This window comes from Syngnathus acus, chromosome 3, assembly GCF_901709675.1.
Source record: "Syngnathus acus chromosome 3, fSynAcu1.2, whole genome shotgun sequence".
Classification (NCBI taxonomy): Eukaryota; Metazoa; Chordata; class Actinopteri; order Syngnathiformes; family Syngnathidae; genus Syngnathus; species Syngnathus acus.
Genome location: NC_051089.1, coordinates 2,858,303 through 2,883,547, shown reverse-complemented (window position 1 = coordinate 2,883,547; position 25,245 = coordinate 2,858,303). Strand labels below are relative to the sequence as shown.

At 41.9% G+C, this 25,245-nt stretch overlaps 2 protein-coding genes across 3 annotated transcripts; both read right to left on the bottom strand.

Annotated features, from left to right (window-relative positions):
• Positions 1-686: 686 nt before the first annotated feature.
• On the bottom strand, positions 687-7,937 carry LOC119120015 (COUP transcription factor 2-like). Its single transcript, XM_037246592.1, has 3 exons — positions 7,205-7,937; positions 4,671-5,198; positions 687-2,541 (listed from the first exon to the last, which is right to left on the bottom strand). The coding sequence occupies exons 1-3, from the start codon at positions 7,632-7,634 to the stop codon at positions 2,267-2,269; spliced, it is 1,233 nt and encodes a 410-aa protein (XP_037102487.1). The 5' UTR covers positions 7,635-7,937; the 3' UTR covers positions 687-2,266.
• A 3,188-nt stretch (positions 7,938-11,125) lies between these two features.
• Positions 11,126-23,673, bottom strand: LOC119119994 (solute carrier organic anion transporter family member 3A1-like). Of its 2 annotated transcripts, XM_037246559.1 has the most exons (10): positions 23,483-23,653; positions 20,707-21,166; positions 15,843-15,941; positions 15,435-15,701; positions 15,097-15,261; positions 14,830-15,028; positions 14,600-14,735; positions 14,337-14,509; positions 14,120-14,184; positions 13,451-13,830 (listed from the first exon to the last, which is right to left on the bottom strand). In XM_037246559.1, exons 1-10 carry the CDS (start codon positions 23,651-23,653, stop codon positions 13,451-13,453), a joined length of 2,115 nt encoding a protein of 704 aa, XP_037102454.1. The 2 variants fall into 2 exon arrangements, with proteins under 2 accessions (XP_037102453.1, XP_037102454.1); XM_037246558.1 differs by having other exon boundaries at positions 11,126-13,830; positions 14,337-14,735; positions 23,483-23,673.
• Between the last annotated feature and the right edge of the window lie 1,572 nt (positions 23,674-25,245).

The window sequence follows — 25,245 nt, the reverse complement described above, 5'->3', positions numbered from 1 at the left end:
GACGCAACTTCCCGTTCACGACCGGGTGAGAGACTGTTGCCAACGGATCAGTGTGTAGGTGTTGTATTATAGAAAGAAATGTGTGAATTACCCGAGCCAATTATTATTATTATATATAATATTTATTTATTTGGGGGGGGGGGGGGGTAGTTGTATTGTTTGATGTATATGTTGTTCCCACGGGATGTTTACTTGATGGTTTTTTGTCTGGTGTATTGCTTAGTTCTGTGTGTTATTGAAGTTAAAAAAACAAACAAAACAAAAAAACGGATGTGTGTGTTTGGGGAGGGGAGATTCGTTGAACGATTTGTTTGAACGACTCTTTTGAGTGAAGTGATTCTAAAGGTTCAGTTCACTTCAAAGAACTGGAATGCACATCACTACCGTGAGTTTGAATGTGTAAATGTGTGTGTTACAAAAAAAAAAAAAGCAGCGGTGCTCCCCCGCCGTACATGTTTTCCCCTTTGGCCCCGGACCCCCCAGTGGAACCACAGCGTCAAGCTTCTCAGGCTAAAGTGGAGTGACAGAAGCCCCTAGGGGGGCCCTCATTACGCCCCCAAAGCGAAGAAGCTGTTTAATCCACACGCGCGCACATGCACGCAGACAGACACACACACACGTGAAAAGTTACTCATACTTGCGCACACCCCATTACGTGTATGTAGTGTGAAAATGACATGTTTACATGTGTTAAAATCAAATACACTTTATTATCATTATTTCTTGTACAAATGATGAGTTATAATTTAACACAGTAGCAATTATGTTAAACAAATACGCTTTCACAGAACATGAGTGTTTGTCCAAAAAGAACACACACGCGCACGCACACGCGCGCACACGCAGCAATGAGCAATGTCATTACTTACTTGGAAACGAAAAATCTCGAGAAGGACAATTTACACATCTTACGAGCCGTGATAATAACACAATATATTACTACAATATTTTCATTATAAATAAAATAATGATTTTTTTTTCAAGTCCCTAATATTGTTGGCTGGTGTGAGTTTTGACGAATTTCTTGAAATTGTTCTTTGAATAATGAATGATTTCATTCAGTCACCAATTGGAAAAAAAGAAATAAATTTTTTCCAATCTTTTTGCACGTTTCTATTGAATGTTTTTACAGTTTGAGGATTGTCAAAATGACAACAACAAAATTGGATATTTGCATGTTGTGGAGTAAAAATCAAACGAATATATTTGGTTGATAATTTTAAAAATAAAAAATAGTTATTGTTGTTCAGAAAATCCATCATTGCTGTCGAATGAAAAATATCTCCAAATTGAGTTTTAAATTTTTCCCCATCAGTTTTGTGTTTCAACCAAACAACAACAGTGTAAAAAAACACACACAATTATAAATAAATAAAAATATAAAAGTAACAAAATGTGTCGAGGTTTGCTTTTTACTGGCTGTTACAAAAAGTAATGACATTACTGATATACTCAATTGCATTCTTGCTATATAAATTGAGCTAATTGCTAGGTTGTGCGTGCTTTTCGTGTAAAATTTTACTTTTTTTTTTGTTTGTTTAGTCCTTAACAGAAAAAAGTGCCATCTCTGGAAATGAAAAAGAAATATATTGACAAACACACAACAACAAATATCTTGAAAAAGCCCTGCTGCCTTTTTAAAACATTTTTCTTAAATGACAACTATGATAAATATACACACACGGGGCTATAGATCTTTTACAACACTGCAAAAAATGTCCAGTAATCTCAAATAGGAAAAGTTTGTTCGGAGCCACAGACAGGACGGGGGTGTGTGGGGTAGTTTTTACCACAATATAGATAAAATGTGCACACAAAGTGCTAATCTGTGGCCATGAAATAGGCATAATGTGCTCACAAAATACATGAATGAAATTCATCTCATTCCTAGACAGTTGTCAAGTCAAATGGAGCGCACCTTTAATAAAAAGATAAGATAAGAAAACCCTGTGTTCCATTATTCTACACCTAGGACTAAAGTTGTTCATGGGAATGATATCAAACAAATAATATTGTATGCGCACACAATACTTACAACGTTGCGAACGGGTGAGTGTTTCAGCAAATAGCTGAAAACAAAACAAAAAAAAATAGTAAAAACAAAAAAACCCAAAACAAAACACAGATTAGTGGCCGCAAATCAGTTTTTGATGCGCACGTTCTATCTATTTTGTGTCTCTCCAATGTCATGTCTTAGGCTGTGCAAGTCCATCCTGGAAGAGACGATATTACCTCAGCTGAGTCACCCTCCCCCCACAGAGGGGCGCTACTGGACGGGCACGTAAGGCCAGTTGAAGCTGCCGCCCGACAGCAGCATGTCGCGGATGAGCGTTTCTATGGGCGTCTTGCCCACCAGCCGCACGAAGAAAAGCTGCTCGATGACAGCCGACGACACGGAGCGCAGAGACGGAAGTCGCAGCAGCAGGCGGCCGAAGCGGCTGGGCTGGTTCGGGTACTGGCTGCGCACGTACTCCTCCAGCGCGCACTGAGACTTCTCCTGAAGACCTTCCACATGCGCCGAGTCCGACAGGCCGCATGCGTCTGGTCAGGCATTGAACCAATAAAAGAACAAGAAAAAGAATAGAAAGAGATGTGTCAATATTGTGTGGAAGCAAGCTCATGTCAGCTTCCATCCATCCATCCATCCATCCATCCATCCATCCATCCATCCATCCATCCATCCATCATATACCGCTTGTCCCCACGGGGGTCGCGGGTCATGTCAACTTTTCAGGGAAATTGCATTTAAATTCTTATTCAGGTGATGACTATTTTGTGTAAATATGCCTTGAGTGTCACACAAAATGAGTTCAAACCTGCAAGATTTATTAGGGGTTATTGTCCATCTGCACTGAGATGAACTACCCAGTGAGTCCTGAAGCTATAATCTGTAAATTCATTTAAAAAATGCATGTAAACTACACAAGCTTCTTGCACTTGCTTCCATTTGATCATGACAGATTTTCATTCAAAGAATACAATATGGCAATGATATTTCATCTTGGTAAGTGGATTTAAATGTCAACTCAAAGATGGCATCTGTTCACAACTCATCAAACTCGAACTTTTCCCAAATTATATTAGGGCATCAGACTAAATAACAGGAAATCACTTAATGGGGTCGGCGATTCCACTAGATCAACGGCGCATGAACGTACGAGACGACAACAACAAATCTGCAAGCCGCCACCGAGATAAACATCCAGCTCGACCTCGTTTGACCCGCTCGCTCGGCACGCCACCGCCAAGATGGCCGCCGTCAAATGTAGGACACCGCGCTGCGACATGGTAGGAGCAGAAGCGGAGAGCATTCCCGTACGCTGACATGTGTCCCACTTTGATGACACGTGTCCACACGGACTCATGTGGACCCAAACGCAAGCGCACAAGAACCGGTTGCAGCAAAACAAGAACTATGCCATAAAACATCAAAATCTACTTGATACCTTAGTGTAATGTCATAAAACAATATTTACAATAAACCACAAAACAGCACCATAAATGCACTTTAAGTGTACCATAAAACAAGACTTAATATTTGCTATAAAACAACACAGTAAATATACTATGCTTAAAATAGCACCAAACATTAAACAGGCCACAAAATTACAACAAGCACAAAAAGTTCTTTTACTGTCCCATAAAACTACACATAAATATATATGCACTAGAAATGAGCAATACAATAAATCTACTTTAACTACACTTTAAAATAACAATAAATATATTTAAATAATGCGCCATAACAACAGTAAATACAAAATATTTCCATCGATTTTTGCACTCCAAAAGCAAGAGCAGATGTTTTCTTCCTAAAAACTGCATTTAATATTATTGTACACCACTGTAACATTATTCAGAGTTCAAAAATCAACACTGCCCTTAAATATAAGAAATAAAATATTTCATGTCTCTTTAGGGAGCCTAGTACCACATACTCAATGCCCCGAAGCATCTTTAGACTCCATAAAAGAACACAAAATTATATCAAGTATGCCACAAAACAAAACTACACCACATTTCATAGCAAATAAAAGATATAGGTTTGAGTCTCCTTCCACACGACATGACTGATGCATTTAATTCCATGTCTTCCATGCCACATGAAATGCGGCCTGTCCCTTTAAGGGCGGTCGGGTTCAACTGGGTCAAGTAGGGTGACTGCCTTGACGGAAGCTCTTACATAAGATGCCACTACTTTTTGTATTTAAAACCACATACATCATTTATCGCATGGATTTGATAGATTCTGGACACTTGTTATTCATTGATTAGTTCTACTTTTATATACATATATATGCTATAAATGTATACATTATATATATATATATATATTTAAGTATATACAATTTAAGAGTGAATGTTGATGATCATTATCACTTTTCACTCTTATATTGCATATACAGAATTATAATCAATTTACACAATGATAATCTTTAGGTCACACTGTCTTCGTGACGTCACATGGAGCGATGGTGCATGGCCCGGTGACTTGCTATCTTGCTATGTTGGCATGTCATAGTATATTGTTTTTCTTTCAAATATATCATGAAATGAAAATAAAAACAAATATTTGCAGTTAGGTTGCTTTAAACTACTTCACCTATGGAAGTGCATTTGCCACGCCAGGTAATAAAATACCACGTTAATAATCCTAAATGGTCACGTACCTGTAGTGAATAGCACGACGGCCTTAAGGCAGGCGTACTCGGCCGAGTCCACGTGCAGAGTCTTGAGCTTCTCCACTTGCTCCTGGAAAACCCGGATGTGGTCCATGAAAGCCACCACGCGCTCGGCCGACATGGGGGCTGCGTGCAGGCCGGCGGCGGCCAGTAGCGGCGCTACGTGCACTGGCATGGCGCACTGCGCCGCGTTGAGTACGAAAAGTTCGCTCCAGGTGAGCCGCAGCAGAGCCACCTGGTCGGACACCTGCAGGTCGGGGAAGAAGGGGATGTTCCGGGCCCACTCCACGGCGCTGAACAGCATGCGCGCCGCCAACTCGCAGATATTCTCGATGCCCACCGAGCCACCGGCCGGCAGGCACTGCGAGCCGAAGCGCGACGTGGCGTACGGCTCGGCCCGTAGCAGCAGCGAGATGTAGCCCGACAGGTACGAGTGGCACTGCAGGGGCTCCCCCGTGCTCAGGGAGAACTGGCCGTGGAACGACTGCGCCGGGGGGAGCCGGCCTCGCTGCACCGCTAGAAAATGAATCCAATCAATGAATATAAACAGATAGAAATAAAAGATATAAATGGCTATTGAAATTTACCATCACTGAAATAAAACAACTGTAGTGTAACGCAAAAAAATATATACTACACTAAATATGCCAGAAGCAATACAAATGTTGCCATAAAAAAAACACTAAATGTTCCATAACACTACTAATGAACTAGTTCATCATGCCCTAAAAATGAATGTGCCGTGCATTTAATATCACGGACTGCACTTGAAAGATGCCAACAAACCAGACTTGAAACAAGACGGGAGAGGATTAAAGTGGGTTCTGGATCGCGTGCGAGTCTCTCCGCCATCACGCCAGAGGGGGGGTTGGAGAGGTGCTAAATTTAGGACTGGCTGTCTTCTTGGCGTCCCGGTTGGTTTCACCCCCGCCCCCCCATTCACGCACACGCGCAGGGACCGACTGACAGACCCATGCCCCGCCTCCTCAATTCCAAACCGAAACTTTTGCTGCATCGAAACTCACTAATGTGGTTTCATCTGGATTCGATACAGATATATATTTATGCATGAGTCAAACTCCGATCATGTACATTGTTGATATTTGGATGATCATTCGGTGTAGTTACCACACACGCGCCATTTGGGGGGATCTTTTCAACTACAACTAATTTTCACTGCTATGATTGATGAATATTTGCTTACATTGGTATGATTCGGATCAATACGTTGGTGATATTTGAGTGGTAACGCAAGATACAATTTACACGCGTGCGCGCACCCACGCATGTGACTGCATTTGCTTTAATTTTTAACGTCATTTGTGTTTTCTTTCCTCGCTATTTTTGTAATTAAAAATACAGAATTTGAAATTAAAGCTTTGTCTATAATATATCTTAAATTAAAACTTTCTGTCAACCTCAATATTCTTTTCTTCCCAAAATGTCTAACCAAATTATGGCCTATTATGGTAATCAATTATTCAATTGGCTACATATGTTATTTACTTGTAAAATGTTTTAAAAGCATATGTCTGTAAAATATACAAATATTTAATAATACTGTAGTGGATCTTCTGTCAGCATTGATTGGCTGAGATGAATCACATGGTTTTTCATTTTATGGCGTCCATTTTGAGTGAGAATAACCTTATCAAAATATGGCTCCTCTTACATTGTTTATACGTTTTTTTTTTAAAAACAAACAAATATAACCACTTTTTTCTTTTAATCCCAGTTCATCAATTTGATTGGGAATAAACATCATTATTAAGGTCAACGCATTTTAGCCTTGTAATGACCACGTTTTGCCAAAAGATTATACAGGACCAGATATACTATTGTTTGGATTAAATATAAATCTGGAAGAAGGCAATTCAGTTTCTAGATTTTTTTTAAATCAACTTTTTAAATGTAACCCATGAATAAATGGAGTTAATTTGTTTTTTACGTGTTTAAAGAAATACTGACTTGTCAGGCTATTTTTTCCTAAATAATGTAGTAAGTTAACACATTTCATTTCAATTAATGCATGAAGTTGAATGTTACAGGATGAAACGATAAAGGGAAGTAGAATTTCTCCTTGAAGGATTGTAATAATAATTAAAAATAAAAGTATCACATAACGATTTCATTAAAAAAATAGATACCACACATACCAGTAACTTTTTCCTTTGCCACCAAGCTGTAAACTGAGATTTTCCTTCTGAAAAAATGTTTAACTGCACTATGTTGACATCCGGCCAATTACCGTTATAATTTTAACATGTTTCACAAACAGTGTGAAATTGTTTGAATCAAGAAATGCCATTTGCAAAATGCCTTCATTATTTGGGAATGTTTTCATAAAAAAATGGAATGATGTCAAATTTCGGAATTGTCACAGGAAATGTAGAATAAACCCAAATTAGACGAATACTTCTTATGAATGTGCTCAACATTTTTAAGTTGGAATGCTTCGAAGCACTTAAAAATGCTCAGAAATCCACGTAATAATACCAATAAAGAATGCTGCCGGCGCGTACCTTCCCTCCGCATGCCCACTTTGAGGCACTTCTTGAGACGGCAGTACTGGCACTGGTTGCGGTGGTGCTGGTCGACGGGGCAGGTTCGGCTGGCCCTGCAGGTGTAGCTCAGGTTGCGGCGCACGCTGCGCTTGAAGAAGCTTTTGCAGCCCTCGCAAGTGAACTGGCCGTAGTGCTTCCCGCTGGACTTGTCGCCGCACACGATGCACTCGATGTGCGCGCTCGCCTGCTTGTCCGACGACGACGAGGACGACGAAGAAGAACTATTGTTAGTGTTGGTGGTGGCGGCGGTGGGTGGTGCTGCAACGCGGGGCATCTCCAGGGAAGCCGACGGTGGGTTCATGTGCACCGGCAGAGCCAAGGGAGCAACATGCGATATCGGGGAAGAGAGCGTCCCCTCCTCGGGGTTCCTCCACGCCACCATCGCCATGTCCGTCAAACTTCCCCCCTCCTGCACTCTTTCTCGCTTTTCCTTGTCACCTCCACTTAGGATGAAAGTGACAAAAAAAATCAAAGCCGCTCATTCGCGTGCCATCCGCAGCGAAAGAAGAGCGTGCGTGCCGATCACCCAATAAGCTTATCCTATCTATAAAAAAAAATAAGAATAAACAATCCACTTCCAGGTCCTCCCGCTTATTACCCGGCTCTCCAGACAGGCCTTGTACCCCCAATCGGTTCCTGAGTAGCACGCAAAGAAGAGAGAAAGCATGCGTGGAGGTCTGATGGGTCTGATGGTGTTTTCTTTTAGCTCCAGGATTGAATCGGACAAGGCGGGGGGTGTGACATCATCAGCTGTGACGTTTTACGGGAGGCGTGGTTAAAGCGAGTGTGTGCGTGCAAGTGCGTGTGCGAGACTGTTAGTGGGTGTGTGAGTTCATGTTCGTGCGCCTTTGTGTGTGAATAGGTGCGTGGGTTCACTGATCACATGACTTGCATCTGCAGCTCTATACTATAGCAGTGACATGACGCCCCCTGGTGTTACCAAGGAGTAGTGCATCACACAATGTGTCCCCACAGCGAATGCTAGAAAAGAAAAGAAAAATATTATGGTGACAGTTTGGCCTTAGAGCAGATTTTTTGGGTTAAAGGAAATAATGCATTTAATCTGTTCCAGGGTCAAAATGTCGCCATCACGATTTGTACAGGCAGAAAAGTGTCAAACTAAATTTGTAGAAAACACTTTACTCGCCTATTTGGACCACTGGATTGTCGCTGTGTACAGCAGTTGATTGTTTTGTTGTGCATTGTGTGCGCTTGCCTATATGAAGATGCAGTCATCCAAATGTCCTCAGAAGCCGATGTGCGTTGATGCTAAGTCGTGTGTAAATGCTGTTTGACTCATTGCTACAAACATCCTCAGGCACCGCATCCAGACATGTTGTCACACACTAACACAGGGCCAGATAGGAAAAAGGACATAAGGGGCACCCAAAGGGGACAGTCTATAAGATACAAAAGGGAAGGGGGAGGTCAATATGGGAACACAGATGTCATGTGGGTGGTGGGAAGGTGCTGGGGTCACACAAAAAGGACACAAGGGAAAAACGAAGGCCCGTGGGGCCCACAGTTGGGACAAAAGTGGGAAACATATAGAGTACACTTGACTTGAGGCAAATAAAAAAACTTACAAGGGATGCTATGGGGGAACACAAAGGGGGAAGTATGGTCACACAAGAAGGACATGTGGACACAAGCGGGGGCATAAAGGACAAAAGGGAAATATATTATGATACTTAATGCACATCACCATAGACCTGAACTTGCATTCTAAAATATGTGAAAGTATTTCAGAAGGAAAGCATTTCATTTGTGTGTCCAGATGACTTGTTGATTTCGATGTGCTGGTATGAAAACACATTGAATGAACAAGCACTGAGGATTTTTGAACATCTGCCTTGAAAGTTTTGGATGGGTTACCGGCCGTGACGTGATCAGACATGTGGCACTAAGGCCACTGGGCACGAGTGACACGGGTGATTTTCAAGGTCGCTAAGCAGCGGTGAGCGTGATTCGCAAAGACTGACACGAGCGTGTTCACCACCGACGGGCAGGCCAGGTGCAACCAATCCCACTTGACTTGCTGACATTCTCACATGGACAAAGTGATGTTTCAATTGTGAGTATTGCATGCATATTGTACTTGCTATAATAGCATAAATCAAATTTTGACCAAAAATATTTTTTGCCTGAAATGAAAGGAAATGCCTTTAATCGGTTCTTGGCTTGCATGAAAACCCAACTAGAATGTTTGTATTGTGTTCCTTTTTTTTTTTTAAAAGCGAATAACACTTTGTGTTCTATTATTTTGCTGGTTCTTTTATCACAAACCAAATATTTTGTGATAAAAGAACCAGTAAAATAATTGACAATTGAAAACAAGATGAACATAGTACAACTAACAACTGTGTGTTCTAGTTTATAAACTCAAACAGTAATGACAATTAAACTGAATGTAAAGAGAGTTTTTGCTTTTTTTTGCTTCAGTTTTGTGCCGCTCCTTCTTGTGTGCAAACCTTGGCCACTGGGGGGCAGTGTAATGAGGATATACTTTACATGGAAACAGACACAACTTAGCACTAATTCTTTGCAGATGATAAAGAACACTTGTTTGTGAGTGTTGTTGTATTATCTGTCTTCCCATGTGAATGGATGGATGTCTGTATTATGATTATGTATTATGATTATGTGTATTGACAGATGGCCAATTAGAGACGAACGGCGTGTGGAGGATTGCATGGTGCCATACCGCGAATCTGACAATATGTGAGGGAGACGTGCTAAGCACACCTCACTGTGCTGTCGTCCTCAGACAACATTAAAAATGTTACTGGCCGTGTAGCTGTGCGTGACAGACGGCCAAGGTCACGGCGAGGTGGGCCGCGGGTTGCGGAGGCCAGAGCGCTTGAAAAGTGAAGACGAGTGGAAGACACATTTGTCTGTCAGCTGCGTCTTTGCCGTCCAGTCTCGAGTCATCGAGTCAATCGCCCAAACAGCGACACGACCTTAGAGTCACTTGTGACATAGAATGGCGTGCTTTCCGCCTGGCTGTGCCGCCGCCCCGCCGAACACCCCCGCCCGAGCCACGTCACGACCTGGGGCGACCGGGCCCCGACCCGTCTTCCACGAGGCGAGGTACCGCTTGAGCTTGCTGATCATCCATGGCGGGAATGAGATCGTGGTGGAGAACCAGCGGATATAAGGGCTGTCACAACCAATCTTATTTCTACTTTGATAATAAACATAGTACAATACGGCCTCCGACCAAAATCAAGTTCATTTAATGATGACATCGCATACACACGCTTTCTTATTTTGTGGATTGCAGTAAATCCGCCCCAATCGCTGGTTCTGGAATGACGGTCTTGCTATTAAGTGGATTTTTTTGTACAATTAGTAACTCATGTTATTCTAGTGCTTGTTGATTCTGGATGTAATTCCATTCTTGACCACTAGATGGTGGTACCCAATTTACTCTGCGGTGGTGTAAATTTCAAAGTAGATGAAGGAGAAATATGACACTCAAGTCATGCGCATGGCCTAGTTTTACAAGTTAACCTCTAATCCAGTTTTTTACGCCTACAGATAAAAAAAACTGCAGTCGATTGATTTTATAATATACATTTTGGGCATGATTAATTATTTGAACATTTTTTATTGTTTGCACTGTACTTGACAATATTTTTATCCATTGCGCTTGCTTGGTTGCAATAAGTTATATGCATTTAAATGTGTTTGTATTGGTTTAAATTAATTGCCATAAATGCTATAAAACATGCTATGGCAGTATTTCACTAGATTATTTATTCCATTTTGGTCTGGAACGTAAACGTATTACTTGATTCAGAAAAAAACTATTTTGTGCTGTTAAATGGCAACCCGCAAAGTATTTTCTCCTGTAACAATAATCAAGCAAAGGGTGTCTTAATATTAAAAGCAAAAATAGTATATTTAATTTATATACAATGAACATACAATCATCGTAATCCTTTCCAAATAATATACAGGACATAAAGCTTTTTTTTTTAATAAATACAAATTTATGTAATTGAAAAAAAAATCTAAATTATATAAAAAAGTGAATTTTTCTACTTAAATGCCCCTTTTCCCTCCTCTGTTTAATTATTATTAATTCATTCAATATCATCCCCAAAGTAAACTCTGCGTGCAATTTGCTAGAAAAGAAAAAAAGGTTAACCTGTTACCAGGTCCCCATAATGCACGTTCATAAAAATAAAGCATCATTTTATCATCACAACTAGAGGATGCAATTTCTGTAGAACGAGCTGATGCAAAACTGAAATGTTGCGCAATGAACTAAAATGAGGGAAAAATAAAGAATGAAAAAAGCTTGATGAAATGATAGGGGATTCAAAAATAAAATATAGCTATTGATTTGGGAATGTTGTCATGAAAAATGTCATAATTTGAGGGATTTGAAAATTTCTTCCCAAGATATTTTGAATGAGCTGAACAGTTTGAAGTTGAGAAGCTGAGTTTTTTTTTTTTGTTCTTATATTTTAATTTGGGGAACTATCAAGAAATTATTAGCTCTGTAAACTCTTATTTCTTTGCTGAAAGCCAATTTTTACATTAGCAAAATATTTTTGGTTGAATTCCCCAACCTAAAATTTTAATTGAAGTTTCTTATCTACCAAGATGTAATGAATTTTCTGAATGGTTTTAAATGTATTGAAAAATGTTGAATATGAAGAAATCTTCATTAGTACTTGCACGATAAAAAAGGCATTGCTGTTCTAAAGGTTACTTTTTCGCATCACAAGGCAAAAAACATTTAAAGTGCTAAAAGAAAAACAGCGTCTACTTTTTCTTTTAGCCGGTGTTGTCACGGCAACGACAACATGGTCGTCAAGGACGTTCCAGGCACGCTAAAGTCGGTTTGCTCTTATGTATCCGCCGAGTTTTTCGGCGGCGTGGATGCAAACAGAAAAGAGCACGTCCACTTGATGAAAGTTCTACCTAGCAACAGTGAGGACATCCTATTTCCTCTAGAGCACGGACACCCAACAAGTTGCTTAATATGTCGCAGAAAGGCTACATACAAGCTGGAGGAGGTTTGTGGTGTTGGTCCATGATGATGCGTCACTTTGGCACTTTGTATGCACACACTCACGCACACACGCACACACACGGCGGATATGGTACGTCCCGGTTTTGGATAGTTTTTTTTTTTTTTTACGAGGATGATGTTGTGTTGTGGCACACAGGCGGTGCTGATTGCTACACTGATGACAACACGCTACATCGAAGGTGTTGTGGAACACAGTAGAGCCTCGAAAGTCCAATTTGACAGGACACCAATTTAGAAGAATTTTTGTTTTCCTTTGTGGTCTTTAAAACTTCCTTTGAGGAAGTGACATTATATTAAAAACAGTATGACACTAGCATTAGTGTCATTAAAGTTACTGCAATTTCTTATTACACTTGCAAAATGTAAAAATGTAAATGTTCATTTAAACAATCAGCAGTTTGACTAATTCTATGGAAATCCAAAATGGACTTAAGAGGTTCCACTGCGAGTGTGATGGTACAAAATTTCATGTGTTAATTTTCACGAATCTCTTTCTTATGAATAAACCACGAATAAAATCCATTTGCGTCAAAACTAAATGTGCAAATTCCCTATTCAAGTGTCACAACTTGTGACTTAATTGCTAGTTGAGTCGCTACAAATGATAAATTAGACTAATCTAATCAATGTCATCAATAGCTGATAGATTTTATGACTAATATAAAATTGTCTAATTAAAACATTTTCACATTAATACGCAAGTTATAATAGCATCTTATTTAAATTATGTCTAATGGTGAATTCTAAACCTATTTATGTTTAGATGAATATGAAGGATGTCCAATTAAAAAACAGGAATCTCCAAATTGTATGAAAATGAATTTTTTTTTTAAAATAATTTTGTCTTGAGCCAAACCAAAAGTTTTTTTTTGTCGCTAAAGCAAATTGTTCGTTTTTTTTTTTTTTTTCTCCAGACAAACCCAAAAAGTTTTTTTTCGGCAGCTAAAAATGTAGCGCTACATGCATTTAGTTGGACAGTGGCGATATTACGCTTGACATAAATGCTGTTAAGTTTGCAAAATAAGACAGAATTAATTTCAAGTATGTCCATCCTTCAGTAAAAAATGAAAATGAGTTTAGTGCAACCTTTGTGTGCGGCGAAGAGGAAGATGAGGCTCTTGATGAGGAGAATCCCGCCGGTCGCGTAACCGTGGCGACTACAAGACCGATTCCATGTTGTCGGACGGCTCCGGGTCCTCCAGGTTGAAGACGAACTTGGTCCGGCTGGCGGCGTCCGAGTGGACCGACTCCTTGCCCAGGCGGTCCAGAGTCACGTTGGAGGAGAAGAGCTCGGTGGGCGTCAGGTAGCCCTCGCTGCTCTTGATGTACTTCCTGTAGTTGCGCCTCAAGCACTGCCAGGTGGTGGCGTAGAGGACGAAGGCTGACGACTTGAGCACGATGGCGATGCTGACGTAGAGGTGGCGGTAGGCCACGTTATCGTACAGCATGCAGGCGCCCTTCTCGCCGCACACCGAGCTCCAGAACAGGCAGGTCGAGTCGATGCCCATGCCGAAGATCAGCGGCGGCGGGATGAAACCTGGAGTGGCAGAAGTTACAGTATTATTATTAGCACTCTGTCCGTCCTAGCTAGTAAGCTAGCTAGCAAGCTAGCTAAATAGAAACACCAGTGCCCTTAAACTTTATATCCTTTATAAGATATAAAAATGACAACATTGTTTTTCAGCAAACAACTGGCTTGCTTTGTTGTGCTAATGAAAATCTTTGCTATAAATGTCAATAAATAGTTTTCTAAGGTCGTTCCAGCATCTACTGTTTTAGCTCCCAAAAAATACAAATTGAGAGTGTGTTGCTATGAGTCAGCTGACCGATAAGTCTCAGGAGTAGGAAGAGGACCCCCAGGGCGTAGGACTTCAGGTCTGGACTCACCGTCCTAAAGAAGCCAGAAGGATCAACATAATAGTACAGAACAGTGGAGGTCCAAAAAAAAGTCTCTATACAAATTGGTGGACACAAGCTGCTGCTTTCGATCGGCATTACTGTGTACCAGTCCACACTTTCGACATTAGAGTTCCCCATCCTGACCTGATGAGGATGATGACGGAGGGCGTCTGAGCCATGGCTCCGATCATACTGCACAGGCAGATGACGCACAGGAAGGTGAGGAAGGCCTGCTGGCAACCCGGACTCGGACACTTGCCCGGCAAAGCCACCGCCTCCTCGACGTTGCTCGATATGCACGCGCAACCTGTCAGGTTCTGACAAACAGTCGGTGGGACCGTCAAGGATCTGTTTTGTGCAGCGTCGGGATTGTACATGAGGTCCAAAGGATGCGTGTGCTCACTCACCGGTTTGGTGCAGCCGGCGAAGCAGGCGGAGAGGTAGGTGACGGCGTTGGAGCCGCACACAGGGCTCACCGAGGACGTGTAACAGTTGCAACTGCTGACGCAAGGAGAATCGGGTCGCTGCCAGTGCCGTAGCGTCCTGCAAAACATGTCACGGCGATCGAGTTGTAGTCATAGAGCAGAACGTCACGACGCATCCGTTGTGACGAAAACGGGCTTATGACCTGACTTACTCGTTACCGTAGGCAACCGTCACCCCAGCGACGGGGCCGGTGTCGCAGCCCAGGAAAAGGAAAGAGACGTAGCAGGCCGTGGACACCAGGTTGACGCCCATGGCCATACGTACGGCGCCCAAGGCCGATAGGTTCAGCTTCTTCACCAGCAACCCGCCCAAGAAGATGCCCAGGCAGGCGCACGGGATGGCTGTCATGCCTGAACCCAAACCAACGTCAGCTCGCGACAATGGCTAAGAACGGGTGAGAGGCCAAAGCCCCGCCTACCAAGTAGCTGATTGGCCGAAGAGGTGGTGAGGTTGAACTGCTGCTCCAGGTATTTTCCCAGGAAAGCGGCAAAACCGGCGACCACGGCAATCTCCATGCAAGCCGCCAGTGTGATGCAGCTGAACACGGGATTGGACAGAAGGTGCCTGGTCACTCGCGGGATCACTGCAATAAAAACAAACAATTCAAAATGGAGGATATTAGTAGTTGCGAGCTGCAAAGTTACAGTAGGGTCACAGTAAATATTCAGCCCACTAATTTTGGAGTGTGGTTCAGAAGTTTGTCTTATACATTGCTAACGTAGCATACTTTCATAATATTTCAAGTATGTACTGCACCTCTAAGATGCTGGCATACTGAGAGTCCGCTGTTCAAGTCGAAGCCGTGGATGCCCCCCCGCACTTTGTCCTGGTAGTCCAGGCTGAGAGGGGAAGGCAGCATGGCCTGCTCGCTCTCCCCGCCGCCATCCAGGCCCTGCTCATCCAGGGCCTGAGGAAAGCCAAACATGAAGAGGGCCGACAGGAAGAGTAAGGCACCGCACAGGAGGAAGCCCCCCCACCAGGCCCCGATCCAGCGAGGGTCTTCTGGGGTGATGTCCAGTTCACCTGCAAGGGACAAGAGGACCGTGTCAATTTATTATAGTGGGCAGAAAATATCATTCATTCATCCTCTAGAGCAGGTGTATAAACCAGCGTGCCATATTAGTGCTCAGTAACGATCAATAAATACAAAAAAGACAAACTCACTGGTGTCAATGAAGGCGGCATCAACGTAGACTTTGGTACAGACGGAACCTAAGATGAAGCCACACGCAGGCCCAAACACTAAAGTGGAAAATAAAATACCTGCAAGACAACAACACCAGCATGAATGCAAACCAGAGTGCATTCACCTCATTGTACAGCAGATGGCGCTACTCAACCAAGGCTGGGTTTTTATTTGTGACGCAAAATGGAGCCTGTCTTCAAATCCACTCAGTGATCACGTACCAATTGACAGTATTCTGGATTAGCTATTGAACCAGTCATGTTCAATTGTTTACATTAAAATGTTAATGTAACACATTTACATCACATTTAAAATATGTCACCATCATTTATATTCTATACACAGATGTAGCATATTTATCTTTATTATCATACACCTCTAATGTCACATGATTTGTCTGCTTTTACTGAATGATTGATGTATTCTGTATAACCTTTTTGACCTTTGTCATGTCTCCTGGTGAGATAGATGTATTTGAACTGTGTGTAAGGTGAAGTCAATTATTTATTCATAAGCCTGCACCACTATAAATAATCAAACAGGAAGTTGTCTAAAGTTTCAAGTTGTCTGACCACGGTGGGCCCACGAAGGTGATTGCTCAAACATCAAGTAGACAATTAAGTACTCAAACAGGGGTCAGCAAGCCTTTGTGCCATGTTTGATTTTTAAAGATGGCTGATTTGTACAAGAGGATTTAAAAAAAAAAAAAAAATCATATTTTCAGTGTAATATTTATATTTAAAACATTAAAATTAACTAAATAATTATTTCACTATCGTATTATTTACAATTAATGAACTAACCATGAAGTTAATAAATGAATGAATAAAAAAACATTATTTGTATGATTCAATATTTCAGCAAGCAACATTGGGAAAAAGCATTGCAATATATTTTTTTGGAGACTCATTGAAATGCAATAAGGTGATTGACATTAATTTCAAGGGTATGATTATTAATATTTGGACTGATCTCAGTGTGTGACACAAGAACATAATACAATGCGTGGTCAACAATCTAGACCACAAATTGTATTAGACTCTATATTATTCCTTCTCATAAACCTCCAACGTCAAATGTACCCAATTAAGGCCCCCATTCAACATATTAAATGTCTGTTCGAATTCAGTCGCACAGCATTATAAAACCTGGAATGAGCACTCCGAGACCAACGTAAATCTCTTATTGATGTTGCAGCAACATCCGCAGATGTGAGAGGCAATCAGTGGAATATGACACCGGAAGAATCAACGCTGGCCTTTATGAGGACATTGGAAAACACATTAGAAGGAAGCAGCACCACAAATCAACATTGTGCTATTACGCCAAATAACAAATACAATCACCTCAACGGTAAATCATAATTTTAGCTGTACTATGTACGATAGTTCTGCTTCAAAGTCATTTCAAAACATGAAGTGATGTTAAAATGCAAAAGGTTTGGGTCAGTGCCCCACCACATCCGGCATGGATTTTACTGAATACTTAATACACATTTACAGTTTTTGGGTGAGAAAATCCCAATTTTGTGTGTGCGTGCGTTTTCATGTGACTTTATGTGTAAAAGTGACTTATAGGGAAAACAGATAAACAACAAGGTGCACTTAATATTTAAACAACGGTTGTGCTTTGGTTAGGGTTCTGTTTGGATTTACAACAGATACGATTCCTTGATCTTGCTAGCTAATGGACAGGATTATTTTATATTGGCTAATGGGGTAGTTCGGATTGAACCTTATGAACTATGCCAGGCAACAAGGCACTGTAAATGTGTAAATTGGCTGATGGGGCAGCTATTAGCTAGCCCCTTGAATTCTGCCTAGCAACATGGTGGTATCACTGCAACCAGGTTTAGTTTGGCTATTTATAATGATTAAAAACAATGAATACCATCTGTACTATTTATCATTCTTATTCTATTATGACTTCAATGAAGCAGTTTAGTTTTCCTGGCATGTATGCAAAGCTAAGTGATAGGATCCATTGTTTGCCCGCTATTTCTCCCCCCAAAAAACATCACTTCTGCCTTCTGCTGTTGTTTCAGTGTTGGTCAGACATTTGCAGGTGGCAGCTTGACAGATTGCCCACTTGAATAAATAAGAGAGGAGGGGAAGGTCAACAAACAAAGAAGAGCCTACAGGGAGCTTGGTGATGAGAGAGATTGGAAAAGGACAAATCACAACAGGGAGGAAGATAGTCACTTCCTTTGATAATACTTATTTTGGTAATATTTCAACATAAATGCTTGAATAGAAAATAATAATACAAAAAATATATAAACAATCTGAAATTATGCCAATCGTTTTGTGGGATAGCAACAATATGGTTGGATCAATGAAATGATCCATCAATCAACCAATCGATCGAATAATCAATCAATCAGATCAACTTTATTTACTCTGTATGTGGCACATTGAGGCGAAACATTACAGCAAAGCCAAAAATGTAAGCCGAGCTTTTGAATGGAGAGATTAGCTTTAGCTGCCAGCGTAAGCTTCCGATAAGCAGCACTTACTCGATTGCACAGTGAAGTGCTTGAGGTAAGACCTGGGAAGTGTTTTAAGTTGAAGGTGAAAAATAGAAAAAATAGCTAATAATATCACGCACATTGCTACAAATTGGGGTGTGGTGTCGAAAAGAGGTGGCTATTATTTAAAAAAAAACGGCAGTATGAAGTGACGAAGGCGTCAAAGGTGCTGGCCAGTGGTCGTGTTGTGTAAGAGGGATGAGGTCATAGTAATCATTTCACAAGCCACGCTAGCAAAGGTGCACCAATGAAAAGCCAGGCTGAGTGCTGAGTCAGCGTCCGCCGCTTCCTCGGCGCAAACATTTTGTTGCAGTGGCTTGGTAGAGCTTCTTACACGCATTACGTGGAGGAGAGGGAGAGATGCTGTGCCTTTCTTCTGCTACTATAAACAAGTCTATTGTGGCTTAGCATCCTCTCGTGCACTGCGTTCTTCTTCATTTGAAATGCCTTGTACAACGAAACGTGTAGTACATATGTTTGGACCAATATAAATGAATGACAACAGACGCTAAAATGAAGAAAACAGGGTGATTTCATCATTTTTTCCATTTCATGGATGGATGGATGTTTAGCAACACCTGAGGTTCTCCCATGAGGACAGTTTGACTCAGTCTTTTTTGCTACTGTGACCCCATTGTGTCTAAAGATATAAAAACCCAAAAATTATTTTGATTCAGTTAATGCTCTGATCCATATCATGTTGGAAAATCTGCAGAAAATGTTAAGCATTGTTTTCCAGAGTAAAAAGAAAGTGTTGAAATTCTGAGGATTCTGAATTGTAAATTAAAAATCGGTATCCAAACGATTAATCGGTTATCAAAAAATCAATAGCGATTAACTTGACAATCGATTTAATGGTCGATTAATCGTTGCGCCTCCAGTTGTAAAGTTCCTACATACTGTGACCAAGTTTGCAACTTGAACATATTGAAACGATTTATGGATGTGGTTGTTTGACCATAATGAGGCTGCATAGACACGGAGTGGACTAGGTGCAATGTGGGTGACCTCACCTTGCTCAATCGCTAAGTACTAAGTAGTCGCCAGAGTGCTCCCGGTGGACTAAATCCCGCTCGGAGGCCGTTATCGATTGGCCAGGCGCCTGCGGGTGGCCTTGGCTTCTCGGCACCAAGTGTTTGCACTTAATATTTCATGGTGGGCTGCCGTGTTTGCTAAACAACTCCTAACTGCTTCTGTGTCACACTGCATTATTCAGAAGGTTGGCTTACACACCAGCCGTGTCTTGGCGCTCCAAGTTCCGCAAAACAATGAGCGACCAAAGAGCCATTGTTAGGGAAAAAAGAAGAAAAAAAAAAAGAAATGGAGGAGCGGAGTGAAAATAAAGGGCTGCAGCAAAGAGTATCATAGACAACATAATACAATTTTTGGCTTTATAATAAATAATACAAATAAATAATTCTGTCTCATTTTCTTATTGAATTTTTTTTACCATAAAAACACAAGTACATTTTTTTATTTTACTATTCTTTATAAACTACAATCAACAAATTATTTAAAATGTAGTCATCATAATTAATTAACCAATAAGTCAATATAATGATAATTTAATTCTTATAATGATATTTGTATTTGTTATTTAATATAGGTAAATTAATGAAATGCTTAATGACAATGTGGATACATAATATTAATCTACCAATTTTGGGGGGACAATTATACATAAATGGGCCAGGTTAAAAAAAAACAAAGTCAGCTGTAAACTGCTCTGTCCATTAAACAGCAGAAGGTATAATAAACCTGCATTGCAATTTATACAACAAAATGCGTCATGGCTTCCTGCAAGCACATCAGCTTTGTGTTTGAAACAAACCTGCCCAAATCCAAATCTCATCCTTACTGTGATATTTCATTTGGGGGATGTGCCGTACGATTTTTCCAATATGGCTCAATGACGATCGGGGAAACATGAATGTAGAGGACGATTTGCAACATTCTATATGGCTTTTTATTTCATTTATTTGGTCTCATTGTGATTCAGTCCCTCCGAGATGAAGAGGAACATGAGCGTCCTCACTCCCTGTCTGCCTCTGCACTGTTGCCTTAGCAACTTTGGTAGACAGGATGTAGCGTGTGTCCTTTGTGGAATTAAGTGTACAAAATACCCGGCAGATCATTATCTTGTCTTAGCAAAAAAAAACTAAAAACGACAAGCACATCCATTTCCTTTGGGGTTTTAGTGTTTGATGATGCAAAACATCAGTGCAGTTATCGACAAAAAAGGTTTTTGAATTTTAGTGATGCTAAGGGATAGCGGCTACTTTTTTATGATATGAACTTTGCTTATTCCGACTTACCTATATACAGAGAGGAGTCCTTCCTGTGGACGTGGTCGTCAATGTAGGACACCCCGAGAGGCTGGACGGGGGTGGCGCCGATGCCAAGCAGCACCTGAGCGCCGATCAGCAGCAGGTACATCATGTTGGTGTTGGCCCGGTCGCCGCACTTGTACGCAGAGTCGTTGTTGTCCGAGCGTGAGCTGTTGGAGCAGACGTCACGGCCGTCCTCCGCGTGCCATGAGTCGCCGGCGTCGTATTCGTACTGGTGGGTGAGGAATTCAGGCAGGGCGGACAGAAGCGCCCCCAGCGCCATGACGATGCCGCCGCAGCCGATCAGCCGCGGCCGGTGAGCTTTGGCGCCAAAGTAGCTGACAAAAAGGATGAGGGCCAGGTTCCCGATTTCAAAGCTGCTGGCGATGACGCCCACATCAGCGCTTTGCAGGTTGAAGCGCCTCTCCAGCGTGGTCAGGACACTCACCTGGCAGGAAATTGCAGAGAGAAGATTATGAGTGAGCAGGAAGTGCAAAAGTCAGCTGCTGTTGTGATGAATGACTTGTGAGACTTGATGGCAAAAAAATAAAAGTATTGCTGTACTGCAGATTTTTAGGTATCTGTACTGAAATTGAGTATTTTTTTCCTTGGCTTTTTCTCCCACCAATGGAGGTGGAAAATTCTGATCTGGAAATTAAGAAACCTGTATTGTATTTATTTTGACCTTTTTTAATTTCAGAGTTTGTGCATTTTTACTTTTACCAAGGAAATTAGTTGAATCTCTATTTTGACTTTTGCTAGTTATTTTTTGTACACTAACACTGTACTTCTGCCATTTTGCACATCATATAAGCATTGAAAAGAATAAATTGGTAAATGTTTGTGTCTGGATTGGCTATGATTTCGTTTTCAAGTCTTCATCAATCTGTGGCTCGTGGCCAATTCAGTGCAGACTACACATTTAAAAAATGCCGTTGTAAATAGATATTTCGAGCATTCCAACGTTATAGACGATTCTATATTACCTTTGGCACAATGGCGATCTATTTTTTTCCCCTGAAATCCGACTCATTTTGTTGGCGATTTTTCTAATCCGGAAGACGCCTTGTTCATAAACCCCGCCTTCGCGAGATGCGTTCAAATACCGCTCACAAAGTACGACATCTCGAAACTTCATGGAAGGAAAACAGTCAGTGAACCAAACAGCAATGACAAGTACTTGAGCATATTATAGGGAGTTCGTGGAAACGTGGACTTTTTTGACGCACCAAAATCAGAACAGCCACCTGAGAACTCAAATTGCAAGGACAGCTGCTCTGAGAAATTGGCCGTGTGTTTAGGTTGCTACTCGCTTTGTGACGTCACAATGTGAGGACCTGTTTGTTGAAAACACCACTTTGGAGTGTTTCGGTGAAGAATAAGCAATTTTTCATGGCCAAAATCGATGTAAAGAGTTGTTTTAGCATGATATGGCTTCTTTAACATTTATTTATTTTCTGAGCAAATTAAGGAAGAAAAAAATAACGGTCCTGTGATGACCCTCAAACATTCCGAATGTAGAGAAAATGCATCTGCCCTTGAAAGACAGACACAAAACAGAAAGTATTTAATAAAAGATGAAATAGCTTGGTTACGAGAAGTGCACTTTTGATTTGGGCAGAGTTCAAGGACGAGTGCGGCTGCAAATTGATAATGCATTTGGAAACGACATTTAAAGATGTAAAGTGTTTCCATTTCCCAAAGTGTGCTCTCTGCGCCAAGGTCAGCATGTAAACAAACACACGCCCAACTTTATTTATTTATCTATCTATTTATTTATTTATTTAAAAATCTCATGGCACCCCACTAAGCAAAAATGCCCCATAATTGTCCTCTGCCAACAAGCATTTCGGATGGAAATGTCATATGACGTAACAGTTTCCGCTGTGACGTGCTACAAGCTATGGCTACACGCGCATTGTAACGTTTCCCATGTTGTTACTATACGTTTACATGCCAACCCAAAGGTAACAAATAGTGTTATTTTCGGCGACCACTGATCCACGATGCCAAATGTGTAAGCGTAGCTTCAATGGAGTCAAATGTTTATGACACCCAGAAAGGAAGGGCTTCAACTCAACAACTATGACATCATTGGTAAGGCCTGACTGACATGGATTTTGTTAAGCTAATGCCAATTTATGGCAGAAAAAATAAAGATTACCGATTAATCGGCTGATTATTAAAAAATATGTACAAATGCATACAATACCCCCACCCTTTGCTGTACCTCAATGAGCATCACTTATCATTCATATTAATGATGTCATGTGTGACCTGGAATCTATCCCAGGTGACTTTTAGGGTGAAAGGTGTGCTACAGCCTGGACTGAATGACAGCCAATACCAGGGCACATTTACAAACAATCAGTCACACTTACATTTCACACCAATGAACAAAAGTCTCGAATGAATCCAATTGTTTTTGGAAACTAATGGCTGGCTTTGATCCTATGATGATTTTTTTTTTTCTTTTTGGTGCAGCGTCTAGACTTTAAGAACCCCCTAGACAGGCCAGGCTGCTATGTCGCCGACATCCTGCACTAGGCCGGCAGGTTGTAGACCTCGCGCAAGGCGTCATTTGGAAACACAAACAACAACGTGGAGAAGCTGCGATGCGGCAGCTGCACAGGCCTCGTCTCTCCGTTTGGTGCTCGTTCTTATGACTCGATTGCGCGGCCTTGTCTGCGCGTTTGAAGGACGCGCACACAACACAAGCAATGCATGAGGATGATGATGAGGATGCAAACGGAAAGTCACTCACCAGATAAGCGCCCACGGTACCCTGCGCCAGCATAAGCGCGCATTCCGACACCAGGAATATCTTGATGTTGGAAAAACACGAGGTCTTCTTTTGGCTGACGTCGTCCTGCTCTGGGTCATCGTCGCCGCTGCCGGAGATGCGCTCGCTGCACATCTGATTTTTCACCTGCATCTCTGCATGTAGCCTGAGGCTCCGCGCGGCCGCAGAGGGATCGTCAGCGGGTCCGGGCGGGGATCATCCGGCGCCCCGTGGACCGCACACGCAGCACAGCGAGGCGGCGAGAGAGAGGATCGAGGACCTCTCCCCGGGCTAGAGGCGCCGATGTGGACCACTCGGCATCACGCGCGTCATTGGTTCGATGTCAGCGACGCCGTCTAATGGTCGTTTTCCCGCATCCGCAATGTTACAACATCGCCATCCGCAGGGACCGGCAGCTACTGGTCAGTCCGAGCTGCATCCTCTGCGTCCTCCAGGCGGCCAAAGGATGACGATGCTCCGCCCACCCGTCGACACGTGCTCCCCCCCCCCCGATCATCATCATAGTCGTCGCTAGCGTCGTCGATCACAGGATTCTTCCTATCAGTATTTACAGGTACGTGCAATAATAACAGCTGGAGTGGACACTTCATTAGGTACACCTTCCACAACCTAACACAGTATATAGAACAGTGGGTCTGTCATCCCCGTTTTGTAAATGTTGAGAGCAATAACGAACATTTCAAACGCAGTTTTAAATTAATTAACACCTCTTAAATGGGTCGTCTCGTATCATCTGATAACATTTTTAAGTGATGATGCTGATGGTCTATGCCAAACAGCTCACTCAATCACAACAATTTCAAGTTCAGCGAAAGAGAATTTAAAGGCCACCATATGGATGTTAATATTCTTGAGGCCAGTGATCACAGATATGAATAGGTACCTACGATGCACCCAGTTAAGCTACATGCCTACAGCAAAGCTATGCTAGTGGGGGCAAGGTGTCAATGCAGGGCCTTGTTGTGGACGGCACAAAAACTAAAAGAAGGATGATTCTGCTGCAAAACTTTGTACTGACAAATGTGAAACGGATCAGGTATTTTTAATTCCAAATTCTGCTGTTAAAATCAATATTCAAGAGTAAAAGACATCAATTAATTTTTCATGGAAGTTAGTTGTGCAGAAGGAATAGAAATGACAGCAGAGTGGCGCCATCGAAAACAGTAAACGCAATGCAAAAATCCTTCGTCATCATCTTGAAATACGGTGCACCCAGTGCCAAGGTCAATCAACTCCCCCTCCCAACCAAACCCCCCAGTTTTTTGGCTCACAATATTTGGACCATTCAGACGCTCCATCAGGACCAATTCAATAGCATCTGAAGCAGCACAATCCATCAGGCAAACTGTGGACTCAGCAGGGAGGCCATCCGTTTCTCTCACAGCCTCAGCGAGTGCGGCGGTGATTTAAGATCAACAATAAAGCCTGCTGACGCGGCGCAAACCGTCTGAGGACATTATTTTAGGACGTGTGTTAATCACCATGCAGGTCCGCAGAAAGACGGAATTATGCGGCGAGTGCACGACAACCCAAGTACATCACAAGGGCAGTGGTGTAGATTATGCAATAGCTTTAGTGCCGAAATGTCTTTCGTAGTTTGCCGAGACAAAAAAGTATGCTGGAACTCAAGGTTGGCCAGAAGTCCTCCCTTCGTTACAAGGTTCAAAGTTCTTTTTGGCGGTGACTTGGGCCTTCATTGTGGATGTTCCCACTTTGAACCATTT

Bases quoted from the DNA above. Each gene is read 5' to 3' on its own strand.
- LOC119119994 (XM_037246558.1), bottom strand. From the start codon at position 23,653: ATGCAGGTGAAAAATCAGATGTGCAGCGAGCGCATCTCCGGCAGCGGC. The intron at 15,942-20,706 runs GTAAGTCGGAAT...GTTGTCTTGCAG, and splicing joins GGACTCCTCTCTGTATATAG to GTATTTTATTTTCCACTTTA. The intron at 15,702-15,842 runs GTGAGTTTGTCT...TGTCCCTTGCAG, and splicing joins TGCCGCCTTCATTGACACCA to GTGAACTGGACATCACCCCA.
- LOC119120015 (XM_037246592.1), bottom strand. From the start codon at position 7,634: ATGGCGATGGTGGCGTGGAGGAACCCCGAGGAGGGGACGCTCTCTTCC. The intron at 5,199-7,204 runs GTACGCGCCGGC...TTCATTTTCTAG, and splicing joins AGTGGGCATGCGGAGGGAAG to CGGTGCAGCGAGGCCGGCTC. The intron at 2,542-4,670 runs GTACGTGACCAT...ATGCCTGACCAG, and splicing joins CGTCGTGCTATTCACTACAG to ACGCATGCGGCCTGTCGGAC.